Source organism: Phacochoerus africanus, chromosome 12, assembly GCF_016906955.1.
Source record: "Phacochoerus africanus isolate WHEZ1 chromosome 12, ROS_Pafr_v1, whole genome shotgun sequence".
Taxonomy (NCBI): domain Eukaryota; kingdom Metazoa; phylum Chordata; class Mammalia; order Artiodactyla; family Suidae; genus Phacochoerus; species Phacochoerus africanus.
The window spans coordinates 55,954,430-55,975,346 of record NC_062555.1 but is presented as its reverse complement, the minus strand read 5'-3'; the positions used below and the strand labels follow the sequence as shown (position 1 = coordinate 55,975,346).

The following is a 20,917-nucleotide window of genomic DNA, read 5'->3' as shown; positions in this document are numbered from 1 at the left end:
ACTTCCGCATGCTAAGAACTAAACAAAATCTATTTCCTTTGACAAAAATGTTTTCTCTTGGTTCAATTTATGTTCTATGGTTTCCTAAATAAATGTAATATTAAACTGTTCCATCTGGCATCTCTGGTGGAAGATTAACTCACCATTTGTGAAGAGAGGTTCAGGGAGTTTTCTGAAGAAGGATTTCAGTAAACTGCTTATGACATTCAAATCTCGCCATTTCTACGTATGCAAAATAAAAAATGCAGTATTTTTGTAGGCAGTACCACCAAAGGAAAAAAAAAAAAACAGACTAATTACTCGAACAGAAGCAAACTTACGTCATCCTGGATATCGATATCGGCCATTCCCTTGTTGAGTTCCTCTTGCATGCTGGAGATGGCTGCATTATTTCCAGGAACTCTATAAATACCTGTATACTCAAGACCTCTTTCTTCAACTAATTTGCAACATATGTCAACTATTAATGGAATATACTGCAAAACAAGAAATAAAGGTTTCACTTAATAGACCATGAATGTTTACCTTCAGTTATTAGATGTACATCATAGCTATAGGGTCCTTTTCAGCCAAAAGGAAACAGAACATAAACTGCTGTTAAGTGATGGAGAGAAAATGAAGTCTAGAGACACTGCAGAATGGGAAATAGATAAAACCAGGAAGAGATATTTGAGTCAGTGGAAAGAGAACAAATAGACCAAGACCAAAAGAAGAGGATCTATTGAGAGGCGAGAGTCTAAAGAGGAAAAAGGGCAGAAAAGGAGAATGTGGAAATAGTGCAGTTGGATAAAAGAAGGGGAAGGAGGAAGAACATCCATCCGCTCAGGATATGAATCCTAACACGGGTGTTTTACACACACACACACAATTTACATTTATTACACTTTCTTAATCAGGTCCCTGTTCCCAACTTCCTTTAAAGATGCTAAAAGCAGAAACACATGATTTGAAAATGAATTCTTACCAATCATTTCAGATACATTCCTAGAGGCTGAATAATTATTCTATTTCAGAGTCGATACATTATTAGAAAAAAACATTATAGATACAAATTACTCATTATCAATGAAATTTCTGACCTTACAGGTCAAAATGGTTAGAGAAACTAAAGTCTGCTAAGAAGAAGTAAACACTCGGCAGAGCAACAGACCCGCCTGGTGATCTGCAAAGCTATGTGCTCAGTCCTGCTACGATTACGGCTTCAGGAAGCCCGGCCAGCCGGTGTCTCCTACCCGATTAGTATGAGCTGGTGGGCAGTCATCCAGTCTGACGCCGAACGTTCCTGTAGCAGTCGGCTTTTTTTCAAATGTCTTCCTCATAATACTTGGAATGCCTTTTCTCCATGTGCCTTTGTCTTTGGGGGGACTGGTGTCATCTTTTGATTGTTATTCAAAAGAAAATGACATAAGAAAAGAAGACGGAAACAAGCTTGTTTTAGATCATGACTTTAAAGATCCTTTATCAATATTTATATAAATCAGAGTCCTTACTATAAATAATGTAGCCTTTATTTATCAAACATACGCCATTCTCTTTTTCCTAACATAGTATTCCTTTGAACCTTCCATATCATTTAGTAGGAATCAATAAATGCTCCTTTACCCTTTGACGATCTGTACCATGATGTTATTTTATTTTTCTTTCTTTTTATGGCCACACCTACAGCATATGGACGTTCCCAGGCTAGGGGCTGAGTCGGAGCTGCAGCTGCCAGTCTATGTCATTTACAGCAGCATGAGATCTGAGCCACACTGCAACCTATACTGCAGCTTGTGGCACCACTGGATCCTTAACCCACTGTGTGAGGCCAAGGATTGAACCCGCATCCTCACAGACACTATGTGGGGTTTTTAACCTACTGACCACAGCAGGAACTCTCCATGTTTTTCTTTAAAAGTCAAGAAAAGAGAATTACAAGGTCTTTTGTGGCACAGAAGGTTAAGAATCCAGTGCTGTCACAGCAGCTTGGGTCTGCTGTGGCACAGGTTTCATCCTTGGTTGGGAATTTCCACAGGCCATGGGCACAGCCAAAAGGAGAAAGGAAAAAAAAAGAATCAAAGAATCAGTGTGACATCTTTATAGTGAGATTTTAGCAAAAGGAAACATAATGGTTTTTTTTAAATTACTCAATGAATTTTATTACATTTATAGTTGTACAACAATCATCACAACCCAATTTTATAGCATTTCTGTCCCAAACCGCCAGCACATCCCCCACCCCCCAATCTGTCTCATTTGGAAACCATAAGTTTTTCAAAGTCTGTGAGTCAGTATCTGTTCTGCAAAGAAGTTCATTGAGTCCTTTTTTTTTTTTTTTTTTAATTTATTTTGTCTTTTTGTCTTTTCCAGGGCCACACCCACAGCATATGGAGGTTCCCAGGCTAGGGGTCTAACTGGAGCTGTAGCCGCCGGCCTACACCGGAGACACAGCAACTGGGAGTCCAAGGCGCATCTGCGACCTACACCATAGCTCACGGCAACGCCGGATCCTTGGCCCACTGAGCAAGGCCAGGGATCGAACCCACCATCTCATGGTTCCTAGTCAGATTCGTTAACCACTGAGCCACAACAGGAACTCGCTTTTATTTCATTTTCGTTTTTTTTTTTTTTTTTTTTCTGCTTTTTTAGGACCGCATCCATGGCATATGGAGGTTCCAGGCTAGGGGCTGAATTGGAGCTACAGCTGCCAGCCTACACCACAGCCACAGCAATGCCAGATCAGAGCTGTGTCTTCAACCTACACCACAGCTCACGGCAAAGCTGGATCCTGAACCCACTGAGCGAGGCCAAGGATCAGACCCACAACCTCACGGTTCCTAGTCAGATTCATTTCCACTGTGCCACAACGGGAACTCTGTGTCCTTTTTTAAGATCCCACATGTAAGTGATAGCATATGATGTTGGTGTCTCACTGTCTGACTGACTTCACTTAGCATGATAATTTCTAGGTCCATCCATGTTGCTGCAAATGCCATCATTTCTTCCCTTTTAATGGCTGAGTACTATTCCACTGTATGTACCACATCGTCTTTATCTACTCCTCTGTTGTGGACATTTAGGTTGGGAAATATAATGGTTTTATTTCAAAATGAAAGCACTTGGATCCTCTGAATTTATTAAACTGCTACCTTTTTTGGTCTGTTTTGGCTTTCCTATGTCACGCGGAAGTTCCTGGACCAGGGACTGATCCCTGGCCACAGCTGTGACAACACCAGGTCCTTAACCCACTGAGCCACAAGGGAACTCCCCCAAATAGCTATTTTTAGATGTAGACCCATGTGTTGTATTTTCCTTCAATTGGTCTTTATTACAAGATCCAGTGTCTTGTAAGGGCAAGGCCCCGCCAGCCTCGACCAGGCCCACATCCTGAGCTGCACTCTGCAGTAAAGGCACAGCAACACATGAGAAGGCCTCTACAACCCAACTTTAAAGCCTCGATTGATCTATGAACACAGACATCCATCAGTACCTTTACTGAGAAGCTTCCTTTCTGACTCTTCCTTGGGAGAGTGTGGACTTTGAGTCCGAGGCTCTGCTTTGGCACCAAGCAGAGTCTGTCGGATGCTGAGACTCTGGCGAGGGGTCTTTGGCAACTGCTCTGCTTTGCTGCTGAAAAAAAGGCACATTTTTGCACTAAGTACATATTTCCCATTCCCACCCCTTGCAGGCCTGGGGGCAGGGGACTCTTACCTCATCAGACTGTTATACTCTTTTATTCTTCGACTGATCAGATCCCTGTTCGTAACTCCGGTGTCCTACAGAAGAAGCACAAAGTAAAATTAGAAAGTCAATTCTAAACCCAAATAGGGATTCTACTTTGGGGGAGGGGGCACTCTATATTGTACGACTACTTGTTTAATATTATGGAGTTGTTTTAAAACCTCTGTTCAAACCCTGGGCCAACAACACCACAGGAACAAATGTTCCAAGTGCCCCCTTGCTTCCAAAAGTTTTCCGTTTCTTTTCTGTAACCCTGCAATACCTAGACTAGTACCAGCCAGTAGCCTGTGTTCCAACTTACTGAACTGATCTGTCATTTCAAATAAGTGACTGGGAAGCAGAGAGCCAGTTTTTTTTTTTTGTCACTAATACCAGAAAGAATGATTAGTGTTTCAAAATACTACAGGTGGATAAAAAAATACTGCCAAACTTTTTGATTAATTTGCAGAGCAGTGAGATTGAGGATCAATTAGTATCAAAGTGGCAGATTATCAGAAAAGAAAAGCTCAAAACTGGTTTTTTTTTAACCTCAACAGGTTAACTTTGATAACATGCTAAATGGAAAACACAGAGCTGACATTAAAGGGATGGCTTCTTATCCCTATTGATTCCAATTATATATTGACATCTGTCCTCAATTTTTTTCCTCCTTGTCTCACTTTGAGCATAATGAACACTATAATTTATAAAGAATAGAGGCTTTGGAGTTGAACAATCTCAAATTCAAATCAATTCTTCTCCTTTACCCACTGAAAGAGTATATCGTTAAGATCTAGAATAATCGCCTGGGTTTAAATCCCAGCCCTGGCACTTTGGAGCTATGTGACCTTGGGGAAATTACTTAACCTCTCTGTTACAATTTCTGATTGGAAATGTGGTGGTGACGATTAAAGACACATTCATAACAGCTGCTGATATTAACTGATGTAAAATGCTCACGAGAGTGCCTGCCCTATGGTATATGCTCAGTGCATTATTCTTTATCTATAAAACTGGGTGAAAATCCTTGTGTCTTGAAATTAGATAATAACGATGATGCTATATGGCTGACATTAAGTCAGTGTTTATGATCTGCCAGGCACTAGGCTGCATTCTTTGCAAGCATTACCTCATTCGGTCCTTAAACAGCCCTGTGTTTCAAAGATGAAGTCATCTACTGCCTAAGAGGACGCCTGGCACATGGCGGGTGATTATTAAACAGGAACCTCTTTGAACTGCGACTTGAAGCTGAAATCTACACCCAAGTTCTTATTCTATTTACTTTGCTTGAATCCAGGTCTGATGTCTCTTTATAGCGGTGGTTGCAGGACAAAGGTTGTATTGATATGGGCCTGGTATTCATTTTTAATGACAAGGCAGAGTATAAATTAGTGGAGGAAAAAAAGCACAGGCGTTTTTCCCCATGGCTCAAGTTTTCATAATTCAAATTGGATATAATGGAAATGACTAAATTGAAGAATATGATTTGTATAACTTCATAATTAATGTAGGTGTCCCTGGGTAAAGGGAAAGCAGGAGAAAAAAAATCTTGTGTTCTTTTTTGTCAAAACGATGGGTACAAAAAGGGAGAACAATATCTAAGAAAACCTTGTGAATGATATGAAAAAAGGTACCTTTGAACAAAAGCTAGATCCAGTCACTGCTGGGTTTGTTCTGTAAAGTTTATACTTACATAGTCTTTTTTTTTTTGGTCTTTTAGGGCTGTGCCTGTGGCATATGGAAGTTGCCAGGCTAGGGGCCTAATATAGCTACAGCTGCCAGCCTACACCACAGCCACAGCCACGCCAGATCCAAGCCTCATCTGCGACTTACACTGCAGCTCAGGGCAACTCCAGATCTTTAACCCACTGAGCGAGGCCAGGGATCTAACCTACGTCCTCATGATTTTTTCCGCTGAGCCACCACAGAAACTCCCTATAGTTTTATACTCTTAAAAAGAAATCTTTGGCGTTCTTGTTCTGGCTCAGCAGGTTAAGAACCCGATGTCTCTGTCAGGACGCAGGTTTGATTCCTGGCCTCTCCCAGTGGGTTAAGGATCCAGGGATGTTGCTGTGGCTGTGGGCTTAGCTGCAGCTCTGATTTGCCCCCTAGCCTGAAAACGTCCATATGCCACAGGTGGGGCTATGAAAATTAAACCAAAACCCAAAAACTTTACTCCTGAAATCCCCGCTATTAAAATGTCTTGATGGTGAGTTAGAAACTCAAGGCCCTAAACATCACTCCTTATTGAAAAGAAAAACTGGCTTACAACATCATTTCTGAGAATGCAAGTTTCCTTAGCCACCAATCACTATATTACGAAGCTGTACTGTATTCCTGTCTGCATAAGTCCATTAACAAAAATCATTATCAGTATCAGTATCTCTGCGTTTACACACAGTGATCTGTTTTGAGAATCATTTTCGCTGTAACTTGAGCCCCACAACAATCCTGTTTTTGCCCTAGAGAAATAGACCTGGAGTTACTTAGTCATAAAGGTAACGACCAGGACTAGGAACCCAGGTCTCCTTTGGTCTGTTTAGGAAAGACGGATTGTGGTGAAAATTGTTAACGTAAAAGTGATAATTTAGTTCTAGCAGTCTTTCTGATTTCCCTAAGGTATTCTAGAAATAGCTACGTCTATAGGAAAGCGTGGTTTAGTTGCTGATTTTTGCAGGTAAGTGCAAAGGAGAAACAGCCTCGTGGATGTTCTGTGTAACATTTGCCTTCAGCCTTCAAAATGGAATGAGTTTGAGAAATTCAGAAAGTATATCTACATAATCTTGATGTTCTTTTATAATAATTTGTAGTCCAAAAGGCTGCATTTTTAAACAGGTTACTATTAATGCACTGGCCCATGCAGCAAAAAGATACTTGACTAGCTCACAAACTGGTAAATACCCTAAGTTGAAGAATATCTGCATATGATCGCCCATTATCTGAAACTGAAATAGTATTGTGGTTCTGTATATTACGTTAAAAAATTAAAAATATGGAAACCTTTCTTTGTGTATAAACGTTTGAATTTATAAAGCAAAGTAATGGAAGAATTGATAAATGAAAAAAAAAATGTGAATAATCTACTTTTCTAGCTCAATAATGGGCATTTCCCAGTAAGTGAAAATCACATCAAATAGGTACATGTGCGTTTCCCTTTTGATCAACTTTTTTTTTTTTTTTGAAATGGCCACACCCCGGGCATATGGACGTTCTCAGGGCAGGGACTGAATTCGAGCCAGCGCTGTGATCTACACCACAGCTGCAGCAACACCGGATCCTTTAACCCCCACCTCTGCAAACGGCCAAGCCACTGTGGTCAGATCCTTAAACCACTGCACCACAGCAGAAACTCCTTCGTCAACTATTTTCGAGTGAAAATGGCATATTACAACTCTTCCGTAACAGAGCATCAGGTTCTTTTCGTCTTTACAATCATGATGTGAAAGTGCCGGGTTCATCGACAGTGTTTCGGACACCTGCCTCCTCGTTCAAGGTGCTGCTCTCCTGGATGGTCTTGATCCAGGCTAGCATGTCGTCCCGGTCTTCAGCCTGAAACAGACACTCGCAGTCGGACGTGGTGAGTCGGAACACATTTTTCCTCTTGGTCTCGCTGTAAGAGATGTCTATCAAGCATGCATTAACACTGATGGGCTGCTCCTCTTCGGAGGGAGCCGTCTGCTCCCGTTTCTCTTTGTACAGGTACAGCGAATGGCCCCGCAGTACAACATACATCTGCTTCCATGGCCGAATACTCCCACCAACGCGCTGGAAAACACGAGACGGGGTCAGGGTGCTTGGTACTTGGTGGCGGGACAGACTCACGAGGCCACATGGCTAACAGGCATAAACGTGTACCCAAGGCTGCAGGTGCTGCTCTCATCAACATGTATTTGTTCAGGGAGGGAAAAAAAATTGTGGAGCATAAACCAAATTGGACAACGTATTCCTATCAAAATCCAGGCTCGTGAAATCTCAACTTTAATTGAGTTGGGAAAACGGAAGGAACAATGTGACAAGGATACAGCAAGTGGGGCAAAACATCCAAAAAAATGCTAAGGGACTAGGAAACAGGGAAAAGGTCAGTCAGAAAATCTGTCATGTGAAAGCAAGGCTTAAGACAAGTCTTCGGTCATGCAAATGACAAGTAGAGCATGAGGCGACCCCCAGACAAGATGTACAAGTCATGAGCTTTGTTAACAAAATTGATCAACTATACACGGTCAAGCAACAACATACACATCCAAGGAAAGTTCTCCTGAGAAATTCAATACTCTTTTATTTTGCTTTTTAGGGCCGCACTTGCGGCATATGGAGGTTCCCAGGCTAGGAGTTGAATCAGAACTACAGCTGCTGGCCTACACCACAGCCACAGCCACGCCAGATCCGAGCCGCATCTGCGACCTACACCACAGCTCATGGCACCACCGGATCCTTAACCCACTGAGTTAAGGCCAGGGATTGAACCCACAACCTCACGGATCCCAGCAGGGTTCATTGACCGCTGAGCTAAGAAGGGAACTCTGAAAAATTTAATATTCTTTTGACGTATTTACGAGTTATCTTATAAATAAACTGCCCAAATACCGTAGGAAATTTCCTGGCAAAGTTTTATTATATTGTTACCTATTTAATGAAGAATGTTGATATTGTGGCATTCATTTATGTAACTCAGTATTTATAAAATAAAGGGAAACCAAATTATAAAGGCAACTTAAAAGAATAAACTGAGAATGTTCAATAAAAAATTTTCAAGTATTACCATGGAGAAATGCCACTCTCTAAAGGACTAGTCTGTGATGATCTATGGTTAATAAACTATTTAATAAGAAAAGCAGAGTTCCTTCTTAAATACTTTGATGTCTCTTCTGCATTGCATATCCCATAGGTAATCGATACAAAGGATGAAAAAGTATAAAGTTAAATCACTAATTTTTTAAAATTAAACTTCCTTTATGTAGAAAAAAGATACTTATAAATGATGTTTTTCCTCTTTTTTCCCTTTTGGCTACACCCACAGCATATGGAAAATTCCAGGCCAGGGAATGAATCCAAGCCACAGCTGCAACCTCTGCCACATCTGTGGCAGTGTGGGATCCTTAACCCACTGTGTCGGGCCGGAGATCAAACCCAAGCCGCCATAGAGACAACTCAGTATCCTTAACCCACTGAGCCACAGTGAGAACTCCTTGTCTTCCACTCTTCTCTGGATATTTTGCTGTTTTATGTATACAGACTTAATGCTTTATTTTTTAGGGCCTGCATTTCGTACGCTCACAGCCACTGGGAACAATGCACTACCTTGCCCTTATCGGTGACAAGTGGCCTGAAATGAAGCCACCCTTCCTTGGCAGCATCACTGAAAACCTCTGAGGAAGAATCTTTTCTGGATCCAGAGTCTTCTGATGACTTTTGGCTGTCCATGATCTATAGAAAAGACCGAAGAAAACATAGCAAAACGTCAGCTTTGTCCTTGACAAGTGTTCACATGTTGAAATTGCTTTGCTGAAAAAAGTCTTTTACTTTATCTTCCAAAGGAAGGGCTATTCATGAAAAATCCTAACTTTACCACCTAACTTTATCAATTACATTAGAAAAATTTCTGGTGTTTAAACAAGGGGCGGGGGGGATTACTGAGCACCACCATTTTTTTTTTTTTTTCCTTTTCTGGTCACCTAGTGGAATACGGACTTCCTGGGCCAGAGATCAAATGTGAGCCGCAGTTGTGACCTATGCCATGGCTGCGACAACACCAAATTCTTTCCCCACTATGCCAGGCTGGGGGTGGCATCTGCGTCCCGGTGCTGCAGAGACGCCACCAGGAGGAATTCCGTGACCACCAGCATTTTTTTAAAGTCACCCAAAGGAACTTTTTAATCATTAAAAAAACACTATTAGCATAATTTCATAATAATAAAATAGCATAATTTTCCTGCTCTCAAGAGCTCACATTTTTGTGGGCAAAGACAAAGAAGAACACTGAATAGAAAAGCTGAGAAAATGATCAGATCATGACGAATGCCACTTGGAGGAGGAACCAATGTGATGACATGGGCAACAACTGAGCAGCAGCTATAAACTAGTGGTGCTGAGGTGGGGCCTCCCTGCAGAAAGAACATGTCAGATGAAATCTGGAGAAGCAACATTCCCAAGAGCCACTTATGAAAGGTCGGGGGAAAGGAAAGTTCAGGAAGAATGCACAGCTAAAGAAGGTACACCGTTACCATTTTAAATAGTCACTGTTCATGGGAGTGAGAGAAATGGCTAATTATATAGGTTGTTTGGGATCCTTCAGGCTGTGGCAGGAAGTGTGAGGGGAAGCCGGGAATCAGGGGAGTAACAGCATCGGATCACACAGCTGAAAGGTCGCCTGCTTGCTACCTGGAGAGCAGACTCTAAAGGGACAACCAGGAGACCAGGGGGGTCTCGGGGCGGTGTGTGTGTGGGGGGGGAGGTTACTGCAGGATCCGAGACGAGGGACGGTGGCAGCCCAAGTGCAGATGGAGAGGGCTGCAAAGGTTCGGGTATGTTTTGGAGGTGGAGTGGGTACCTCTTGAAACGAAGACACAAGGCTGGGCACTAATCCCTAGACTGGGCACTAATCCCTAGACTGGGCACTTCGACTGGTGAACTTGGTGAGATGGAGAAAGAGGAAAAGACACAGGTCTGGGGGTCCTCGAAGTCCACTGGGCCGTGTAAACCCTGAATTGCGCAGTAAACCTCCAAATGGAGACAGTGCCCAGGCCGGAGCCCAGGTGAGCTGCGGTTCGGGGAGATCAAGGCTGGCAACACGCACCAGGGGAGATCTCTGGATAAGATCACGGAGGACATCGGGGCAGACCGGGAGGAAAGGGGTCAGAACCAGCTCTAGACATTCCAGCATTTCAAAAATGAGGCAGAGGCAGAAATGGAAACCACCAGAAGAAAATGTTTCAGGAAGTAAGTGGGAAACTGTTAGATACGATGGAGGGGTCAAATAAGTAAAAAAAGTCCAAGGAAACCCGAGTGTCAGCAGTAACCTTGGCCTGAAGAGCACCTTTCTGACGTGTGGGCTGAGAAAGATGGGATAAGGGGAACTGAGAGCTATGGACAAATTCAAGGAATTCCATTGCAAAAAATGGAAGAGTAAATAGGAGCAGTAAATGGGGATGTGTGGATTCAAGGAAGGTTTTTCTTTTTTTTCCTTGGGAAAGGAATTTTATTTTTTAATTTTTTTTTATCACAGCAGATTTACAGTGTTCTGTCAACTTCTGCTGTATAGCAAAGCGACCCAGCTACACATACACACACACATATATATATATACATTCCTTTTCTCATATCTTCTGTCATGTTCCATCACAAGTGACTGGATATAGCTCCCTGTCCTACACAGCAGGACCTCATTGCTTATCCACTCCAAATGCAACGGTTTGCATCTACTAACCCCAAACTCCAGGTTCATCCCGCTTGGTTTTTCTTTTAAATACAGGAAATAGTAGAACGTGCTTGAATGTGCTTCTATATGATGGTGACTGAGCCCCAGGAAAAAGTGACTTTGCAGGGGAGAGAGAGTCTTGAAAAAGTAAACAGTGATGGAATGCAAAGAAGTGCGGGTGTTCGTGTTTAAGAGGATAATGTCAAGACAAGGGTAAGGAAGGCAGAGAGCGTGGGTATAAATGAGGGGTACTGATATTTTTGGAGAAGGTATAATAAGGAAATTCCTGTCTAACAGCTTTTCTTTTTCTTTCTTTTTTTGGTGCTTTTTAGGGCCGTACATGCAGCATTTGGAACTTCTCAGGCTAAAGGTTGAATCAGAGCTACTGGTCTACACCACAGCCACAGCAATGCCAGATCCAAGCCGAGTCTGCGACCTACACCAAAGCTCACGGCAATGCCAGATCCTTAACCCACTGAGCAAGGGGAGGGATCCACCCCGCGTCCTCATGGATAACGGTTCGGTTCGTAACCTGCTAAGCCACAATGGGAACCTCCCACTTTTATTTTTCCAATGAGGGAAAGGTAGGAGGGTGGGTGGGTGGAGCAAGGTGTGAAATAATTTTGAGGACAGAAAACAAACTGCTGGGTAGTTAGATATTCGGCTGTAAACTTGTAAGAAAAATCAGCACAATGTATATAAAGTATTGTATATTTGATGAATGTGTTTAGAAACACAATTTACAGTAATCCAAATGCACTTGAAACTTACAGAATAAAAGGTTATGCTACTTAAATATGAAATACCTAATGGATAAAACAAATAATTCTTTATGAAGAGCTAAAGTAAATTAAGGTAAAAAAAAGAAACATTTGTCATTTGCTGATGATATTTTAAAAATATTGAACACCTACCTTGATTCCCTTCAGGCTAGATACATGCTTAAAAGACCTGTTGGAAAAGAAGTCTATCAATATTTGCAATAAATGCATAAAACACCTTAAAGATGCAAAAATAATGTGACTTTTACAACTAACCTTTCCTCGATAAGCTAACATTTCATTGTTACCACATTAAAGGTTCAGGGTTCAAGGGAGTGAGGAAAAGGTAACTGAATGCTTTCTTATACTGTCAATCAAAACTGTCTCTGCATAAAAGGTGGGATTTTATCTTTAACAATCAAAGAAAAGCTACTTAGACTAAACATTGGACTTTATTAGTTACCCACAGTTTTAATGCTCTAAGGATTTCCAAACTGTCACTAACAGTAAGTGGTCACCTTCAGCGGTCAGATACAGAGAGAAGAGCGTGTCCACACCTGTCCAGCCTATGGACACGGTGGCAGGAAGTGCAGAATAAGGGCTGGTCCCTCCAACCGTGTTCTGGCCATTTCAGCAAGAGAACAAGAGCTGCCAGCGAAAAGGCTGAGGGCTTCAGAGGACAAGTTCACATTAATTATTCAAAACAATTTAACTTTGGGGGGACAAAGGTGTTTTGTTGTTGTTTTAATTCAAAATTCATTTAAGGAACAACGTAATCAGAAGTGGAGACGCAAACTCAATCTTCAGTAACATCAGGAGGCACCTGTAACTCTGAAACTTAACACATGAGGAAGGGAGGTTAAATGCAAGGAAGTAGATACAGGTAGTGGGCCACCACCGGTTGCGCATCTCAAAACTGCAGAGCCCTGTTTTCTGAGAGATCAAAACCGAGTTTCGGAGTTCCTGTCATGGCACAGCAGAAATGAATCTGACTAGGAACCATAAGGTTGCGGGTTCGATCCTTGGCCTCGCTCAGTGGGTTAAGGATCCGGTGGTGCCATGAGCTGTGGTGTAGGTCGCAGATGCGGCTTGGATCTGGCGTTGCTGTGGCTCTGGCATAGGCCGGTGGGAACCTCCATATGCCGAGGGAAGTGGCCCTAGAAAAGGCAAAAAAGACAAAATAAATAAATAAAACCAAAAAAGCCCCCCCGAGTTTCCCTATGTGGAAAAATAGAAACTGGGGTGCTGGTGACAGGAGCCTCATCTATCACCAGGCAGTGTCAGGGGAGGCGAGGAGGAAGAAAGAAGCACATCATCCTGCCATCTTTGCAGGAAGCCATGTGTAGCTGGGGTAAAGTGAAGCAGACTGACAAGTGGCTGTTACTGGTATCTTTTACTGAGGGAGAATAAGGGCTAAAATAACTCACACATCCACCCCTGCGTCATTAGAAACATCTCTGCCAGCCACTGCCACTGCCAAATGGCACACAAATGCCCCTTAGGCAGCTGGTCCAGAAAAAAAACAAATTGCATTAAAATATGAATAATAATCAAATGGAAGCCTCATAGATCTGCAAAAATACTACAACAAAAAGACAAAATATTCCCCTTTTTTTTTGGCTGCATCTGAGACGTATGGAAGTCCCCAGGCCAGGGATTGCATCTGAGCCACAGCTGTGACCTACACCACAGCAGTGACCACGCTGGATCATTAACCTACTGTACCACCGTGGGAACTCTGACAGATTATTCTTTGACAAAATTTTCAATATCATAAAGATGTCAATATTCCCTCAATCTGTAAATTAAATGCTGTGTCGATTAAAAACAGCCATAAAAATTTTAAGAAATTGAAACATTTTAAAGTTCAAATAAAAACAGCCAGGAGAATTCTGCAAGACCATAAAGTAATGAGGGAAAAGAGCCCTACTAGATGGTAAAAATATCACAAAACCACTTTAATGAACAGAACCCAATGTACATGAATAAACAGACGTATTAACTGACTAAAGTCTGAAAACAAAACCAAAGACATATAATAATTAACTTTATAATAAAGATGATAATCAGTGAGGAAAGTATAACATTCAATAGATTTTTGGGACAACTGAGAAGCCACTGAATCAAAGTTGTAAATGAACACAAAAGAAAGAGAAAAACATAGAAATTTGAGAAGTAAACAGAAGAGAGAGGATTTTTCAGTATGACTCAAGACCCAAAGACCATAAAAAAATAAAATTCCTAGGAGTTCCCATTGTGGCTCAGCAGAAATGAACCCAACTAGTATCCATGAGGATGCAGGTTCGACCCCTGGCCTCGCCCAGTAGGTTAAGTATCTGGCATTGCTGTAGCAGCGACGTAGGCAGGCTGCAGCTCTGATTAGACCTCTAGCCTGGAAACTTCCATATGCTGTGGGTGAGGCCCTAAAAGGACAAAAAACAAAACCCAACATAGTCTCCATGAGGATTCTGCTTGATCCCTGGCCTCGCTCAGTGGGTTAAGGACCCATTGTGGCTGTGGCGTAGGTCACAGATGCGGCTCAGATTTGACCCCTAGCCTGGGAACTTCCATATGCTATACAGATATGGCCGTAAAAAGGAAGGAAAAAAAAAACAAAAAACCTACCCCTTGACTTAACGATCCTTTTTCCAACCTTACACACTCAAATATATGCTAAACGAACCATGTACAAATATAGTTGCTGAAGTATTATTTACTGTAGCATAAGATTTGAACGATCTAAGTGTCTATTAACAGAATATGGAATACTGGTTAATAATAATATACTGTGGTGTAACTACTCAATGGAAAAACAAACAATCATGAAAAAGAATAAGCCAGGAATACACACAGAGAATGCTCTCCAAGATCAGCGTGTAGAGCACCTACCATTTGTTTGTAAAAATAATCAGAACACATACACACACGTAAGCATATGCAAATGTGTGTCTGATTTTATGCATAGAATAGCTCTGGAATTATGTAAGAGAAAAGGTAACACAGTTATGACTCAGGGTAGAATCAGGTGGCTGGAGGCCTGGAGGGGGAGTGTTTATTTACTATGTATATTTATATGCATTTTTGTATTATATTTGTGTATTACTGATTTTTAATAATATTTTTTAATTCAAGTGAATGTATTACCACGTAACAATTCTGTTTTGTTTTTTTGATTTTATGGCCACATCTCCCGCATACGGAAGTTCAATCTGGGCCAGGGATTGACTCCGAGTTGCAGCTGCACACAACGCTGATCCTTTAACCCACTGTGGACGGGTCAGGGACTGAACCTCCTCAGTGACCCAAGCTACTGCAGTAGGATTCTTAACCCACTGCAAGACAGTGGGAATGCCACAACTCTGATTTTTTAATTTGCATTTCTTTTTGTTTTTCCTTTCTTTTTTGCTTTTTAGGGCTGCACTCGAGGCACATGGAAGTTCCCAGGCTAGGAGGTGAATCGGAGCTACAGCTGCAGGCCTACACCACAGCAACACAGGATCCAAGCTGCATCTGTGACCTATACCACAGCTCACAGAAACACCGGATCCCCGATCCACTGAGTGAGGCCAGGGATTGAACCCGCATCCTCATGGATACTAGTCAGATTCATTTCCACTGCACCACAACAGCAACTCCTAATTTGCATTTCTAAGGTCATAAAATTAGAAAATATAAGATATCATTAAATTCAGGATTTATATGTCAATGTCGTGCTAAACACCCACTAACCAGAATTTAAAATAACACACTTGAGACCTACAGTTTCGCATCTTCTCTGTAATCATCCAGGCCCTCATCATATGATTTTGATCGTTCTGTCTTTGAGCTGGGCTGGGCATCCAGGCTGGGAGGTCCAACAGATTCTGCAATTAAAACCCAACATTTAGACACGGGCAAGTGGTTTCCAGACTCTTTTGGATGGCAAGAAGATCACAGTGTCATAGTGTTCTAAATGGAAAGCTGACAATGTGAGACAGTTCACATAACCACTCATTGAAACGTACCCTGGTCATGGGAGAGCTGACGTCGAATTAAAGGAGCTGAAGTTGTGAGGCTGGGAGGGACCGTTGCTATGGAGGGTACCTGGGAGGTAGAGGCGGAGATGACGGCAGAAGCAGGGATGTGTGAAATATCGTGATCAATGCTGGGGCTAGTTGGCTCATCTACAAGATAAAATGAAAATAAGCACTGGATGTGCAATAGCCTAATTATTATTCATGATAATAATGACAAAATAATCAGTGTTCATCATTAAAAGGACCAGGTAAAGTTTTGAACACGACCACCGAAATAACAATAATTGACACGGTTGGTCTGTTAAAAATCTACTTACGCAGTTATTACTCTAGTAATTCCAAATAATTTCAAGGATATGGTCTAAGAAATTAAATGAGTTGCTGCTTCTCCTCAACAATTAATACCTTCACTGAACTGATAGTCAGATAACAAAGTTAATAAGTGTTCAGAACCTAAACCTAGTAAAGCAGAATAATCATACACCACCCTAAGAGAATTTGCTCTCCAAATTTTAAGTGTATTTCACATTCTTGTATCAGGAAGCCCAGCAAGATGATTTGGCTGAGGCTTAACTTTCAAGGTGACAAGTCCTAAAACCTACATCCTCCACTGCCACCAAACAGACAAACAAGTGTATCTTCAATTTTTATCCAAGCAGCTACAGATTCTTTCAGAAGAAGTTACTCACTATCGAGGCCACTGCTATGGATGGAATATCTGTGTCCTCCCAAGATTTCTATGTGGAAACATAATCCCCAATGTGATGGCGTTAGAAGGTGGGGCCTTTGGGAGGTGAGTAGGTCATGAGGGTGGAGCCCTCCTGAAAGGGATTAGCGCCCTTACAGAAGGCGGCAGCCCCTTCCACCATATTAAGACATACTGTCTATGAACCATGAAGTTGAAAATAATCTTCCACGACCCGTGAAATTATCAGAATTTTGGGCATAGACTATGGCAGTATAATTTTGCTTTTTATTTCACTCTTGCTAAGGAAGAAGTAATCCCACTCTCTCCCCAAATGATGGCATAATAATTTAAGGCATGTTAATGCTATAATATTCAATGATGAAGTAAATCATATATGACAAGGGGAGCAGTAAATTTGTATGAATTAGAGGAAATGGTGACTAATATAAAAGCTTATATAAAAATATGTATCATTCCCCAAAATAAGTCTTTTACTAGAAATATGGAAATTAAATACACTGTCTGTTCCTAGGAGAAGGGGCATTCACTGCAAATGACCTAAAAACCCCTCAAGTGAAATACAGTCTATAAAAAAAAGAATAAAAACTGTTAACGGATTCTTTGTCTTAAGAAGAAATTCAAGTTGGATAAACATTTCTTCTCTTTTCATTTCTTTTTTGGCCAGGCCTGCAGCATGAAGAAGTTCCCAGGCCAGGGATCAAACCCATACCACAACAGTGACACCAGATCCTTGTCCTGCTGAGCTACCAGAGAAATTCCTAAACATCATTTCTTTTTATTTGCCTTCTAAGATATAAACATTCAGGGGAAATCAAAGGAGATGAGCAGTTATATTAAGTTGAAGTGTATCTTCAATAGGGAAGCATAAGCCCTTTATACATAACAATTTATTCAAAGGCGTTATTTTTTAATCTCATTTAAACCCAATGAAATAAGGTCATCTTAAAAAAAACTAATCTCTCTAGACAAATTGTACTTCACCCCATTAGTACTAATTACTGACCATCAGGTAAAAAGTTTTGAGCTTCATAAAAATGGCATGCTCAAGAAACTCCACTTATACTAAAAAGATATGGTTAGAAAGAATGCTTAAAAATAAGCCACTAAGGAATTAACATGTGCTTCTAAGGTCTGAAACTGATCATCAATTGACATATCTCTCTATAGGCTCAGGAACCCTTGTCACTAATTATAAACAGCTTTCAGAACAGATTACCTGTTAACAACTGGGAAGGGGGTACCATCACCTGGTTCAATTATCCCCGTTTTTAATAATAATAACCCAACTCCTTATGATAATGAACATCTGGTTTTTAAATTAAGACCAAGCTTCTTTAATAGCCAGTTCAATAAACATGCATTTAAATTAACATTTGGCTGTTTGAAAGTCATTTTGAGATTGGGTTATTTCGATAACCTCAATTAGATACAATTAGGTACAAAAGGTTAGAAAGGGGGTAGATTTTTGAATAAATACTTTATTCTTTCTACCATGACCATATGGCCACACGTACAGGGAGTGGGGCTGTAAATCTAAGGGGAACTGCCCTTAGAGTAGGTATGAGAACGGCAGATGATGGATTTAGAGCAGAGGCAGGAATGTGTGAACACAGTCCTGGGGCTGTCAGCTTGTCTACAGGGCAACAGCAAGAGCCTTACATTTTTAAAAAGGCAAGTAAAAGCACTGCTTTCAGATTTGCCACAGGTAGTGGGTCACAGTCACTTGGCTGAATTTCTGCAGTCTCGTGGGTCAGACAAGTTAAGTAGAGGTTGTGAGGTTTCGTGGGTTTATGTGTGTGTCAGCAATACGTGTGTACGGAAGATGACCCAGCTTGCCAGCTGACAAATGCTAGAAATATTAATTTCAAGGAATCCAACATTTACCTTAAAGGAATTTAATAAATATTAGGCCCTGATTTCACAAGTCCATCTTTAGAATGATTAATTTCAGCACATACACCATAGTCGGCTATTAGGGATGGGGGAGACTGAAGAGGGGGTCAAAAAACTTAGATCCTGTCTGGTTGGATTTTGTGAAAGCCACTGAAGTCCTCTGGATATTAAATTCATTCCCTATAAAGAAACTGGACTAGGTTCATGAGAAGGGTCATTTCTAGCTTAAGAGGACTACAACATTAAATCCACTAAAGGGGTAAAATTATCTGTTTAATTTATGTAAGGATACAAAACACTTTGGGGTTTTCATAAGCCAGGGATTTTTTTAAAGGGGCTTTTGAGATTTGAATTTATTTTAAAGTGACTGACAGATCTGGCTGACAGAGGGCAGTCACCACTGGATCTATTTTCAACATTGAAGGAACTAGCTGAAAATCTAGAAAGTCTGCTTTACAGAAACAATTCTATCATTTTTACAAGTGCAAAGTGTAAAACAATTTATTTCCCTAAGCAAATAAGTATGGCATTCTACAAGGTCGGCTACAGATAAATTTGAAATATTTTAGGATAAAAGCTAAAGTTACTACCAAAAGGAAGAAGAGAAATGGACATTTAAAATTATTCTGTTGTGAGCAGTTCTGTTAACTTAGAACACATACATTTACCTAGGAAGAAGATGCCAATTCAAACTTGGGAAATCTGAGCTAAGAAGAGTGAATATTCAATTCAGAATTATCATGTAGTCACCCAGCCACCCAGTTTCCATCCCTTTTAGGTAAATTTCATGTAGCCAAGTACCCCTGTAGAAAAACTGTTAGCCAGCTATTTCCTACAGGCTTCTAAACTTCTAAATTGGTGTCAAATGCCAGTGCAACAAGGTTGCACCAATCCAATTCAACTTTAGTTATGCTAATGCTAAAACTAAGTACACACATTTTGGCCAGCTTTGGGGTGAGAAGAACAAGAAGTATTAAAAATATAACAAAAATGAGAGGAAAGCAAATTTGAGATGAATGCAATGTGGGTGACAGACTTCTTTATATTAATAGTTATGAGTTGTATAAATTAAAGAAACGCAGAAAAAGTCAGGATTGGAGAGTACATTCATACCTGCTACTAAAGAACAAATTACTTATGAAATAATTTTGCGTTTACTTGCAAATGTTGAAATTTATTTTTAGGACTTTGAAGCCTCATAAAGTGTGTGTGTGAGAGTGGGTATAAACACAGTACTATTAACCACTGCTATTCCTAATTTACAAACAAAATGGTTTATTTTCTTCATTTTTCTAAGTCTTTGTGACCCCAAAGGAATATTAGATGTTAATGTATAACAAAAGGTTATAAAATTTTCTTTTTGTATGACATTTCAGATGAGCTCTGTATTACACAGATAAATGAATTGGCTCCATTCTCCGATACTCTGGGAATAAAGCCAAGGCACTTACTTATTTTTTTGCATTGGTTAGAATGTTTTCAAGTGTCAAAAATAATTATCAAAATCACAGACTATAAGACTCTGGAGGGTCACATTACAAAAGCAAGCTTTAATTCTTTTCCTCCTTTTAATTTAAATGTTCCACCTTCTGTATAGCACAGGGAACTCCACCCAATATTCTGTGATAACCTATATGGGAAAAGAATCTGAAAAAGAACGGATGTGTGTGTATGCAGTATATGTATAACTGAATGACTCGTTGTGCAGCAGAAATTATCACAACATTGTAAATCAACTATACTTCAATAAAACTTAAAAACAAAAAACAAAAAAGTTTTCCTAGAAAAAAAAAAAAAAGAAAATGTTCCATAAAAAAAACACAGAATATGGATCAACATTCTCCAAAATGTATTTTATAGCATACTAAATTGTAATACTCTAAATAAAAGAAAGAATTCATGGTTAGATATTTTTGAGACAAATGTACTCTATCCTGCCTAGAAAATTCATAATATATAGGAGCATATTAATGATTCTGAGAGTTTTATGGTGAAGACAAACTAAACCTAACTTTTTTTGGTCTTTTTAAGGCCGTACCCACAGCATGTGGAGGTTCCCAGGCTAGGGGTCGAATTGGAGCTGCAGCTGCCAGCCTATGCCACAACCACACCAACGCCAGATTTGAGCCACATCTGTGAACTACACTGCAGCTTGTGGCAATGCCGGATCCTTAACCCACCAAGTGAAGCCAGGGATCAAAGCCACATCTTCATGGATACTAGTTGGGTTTTTAACCCACTGAGCCATGACAGGAACTCCTAAACCTAACTTAAAACTCAATTTATTTGATCACTAATCTTTGTTTTTTTCCCTCCCTTAACTAAAAGGAATTAATGTTCCTAAGAAACACTTTGGGAAACACTGCAAATAGTCTCTTTGTATTCAATTTCAATGCTGGTGCCTACTGCAGTAAAACATATTCTT

At 40.6% G+C, this 20,917-nt stretch overlaps 1 protein-coding gene across 5 annotated transcripts in view; it reads right to left on the bottom strand.

Annotated features, from left to right (window-relative positions):
- ARHGAP21 (Rho GTPase activating protein 21) overlaps window positions 1–20,917 on the bottom strand; it is a 141,596-nt gene that overhangs the window by 15,423 nt on the left and 105,256 nt on the right. For 3 of the 5 annotated variants that reach the window (XM_047755607.1, XM_047755610.1, XM_047755608.1), the window contains 10 exons: window positions 15,879–16,037; window positions 15,635–15,737; window positions 12,028–12,064; window positions 8,998–9,123; window positions 7,180–7,464; window positions 3,691–3,755; window positions 3,470–3,609; window positions 1,233–1,375; window positions 321–476; window positions 144–222 (listed from right to left, as the gene is read on the bottom strand). In XM_047755607.1, the coding sequence (XP_047611563.1) occupies window positions 144–222; window positions 321–476; window positions 1,233–1,375; window positions 3,470–3,609; window positions 3,691–3,755; window positions 7,180–7,464; window positions 8,998–9,123; window positions 12,028–12,064; window positions 15,635–15,737; window positions 15,879–16,037 (1,293 nt within the window). The remainder of the gene's footprint in view (window positions 1–143; window positions 223–320; window positions 477–1,232; window positions 1,376–3,469; window positions 3,610–3,690; window positions 3,756–7,179; window positions 7,465–8,997; window positions 9,124–12,027; window positions 12,065–15,634; window positions 15,738–15,878; window positions 16,038–20,917) is intronic. The other 2 variants (XM_047755609.1, XM_047755612.1) reach the window with 1 other exon arrangement.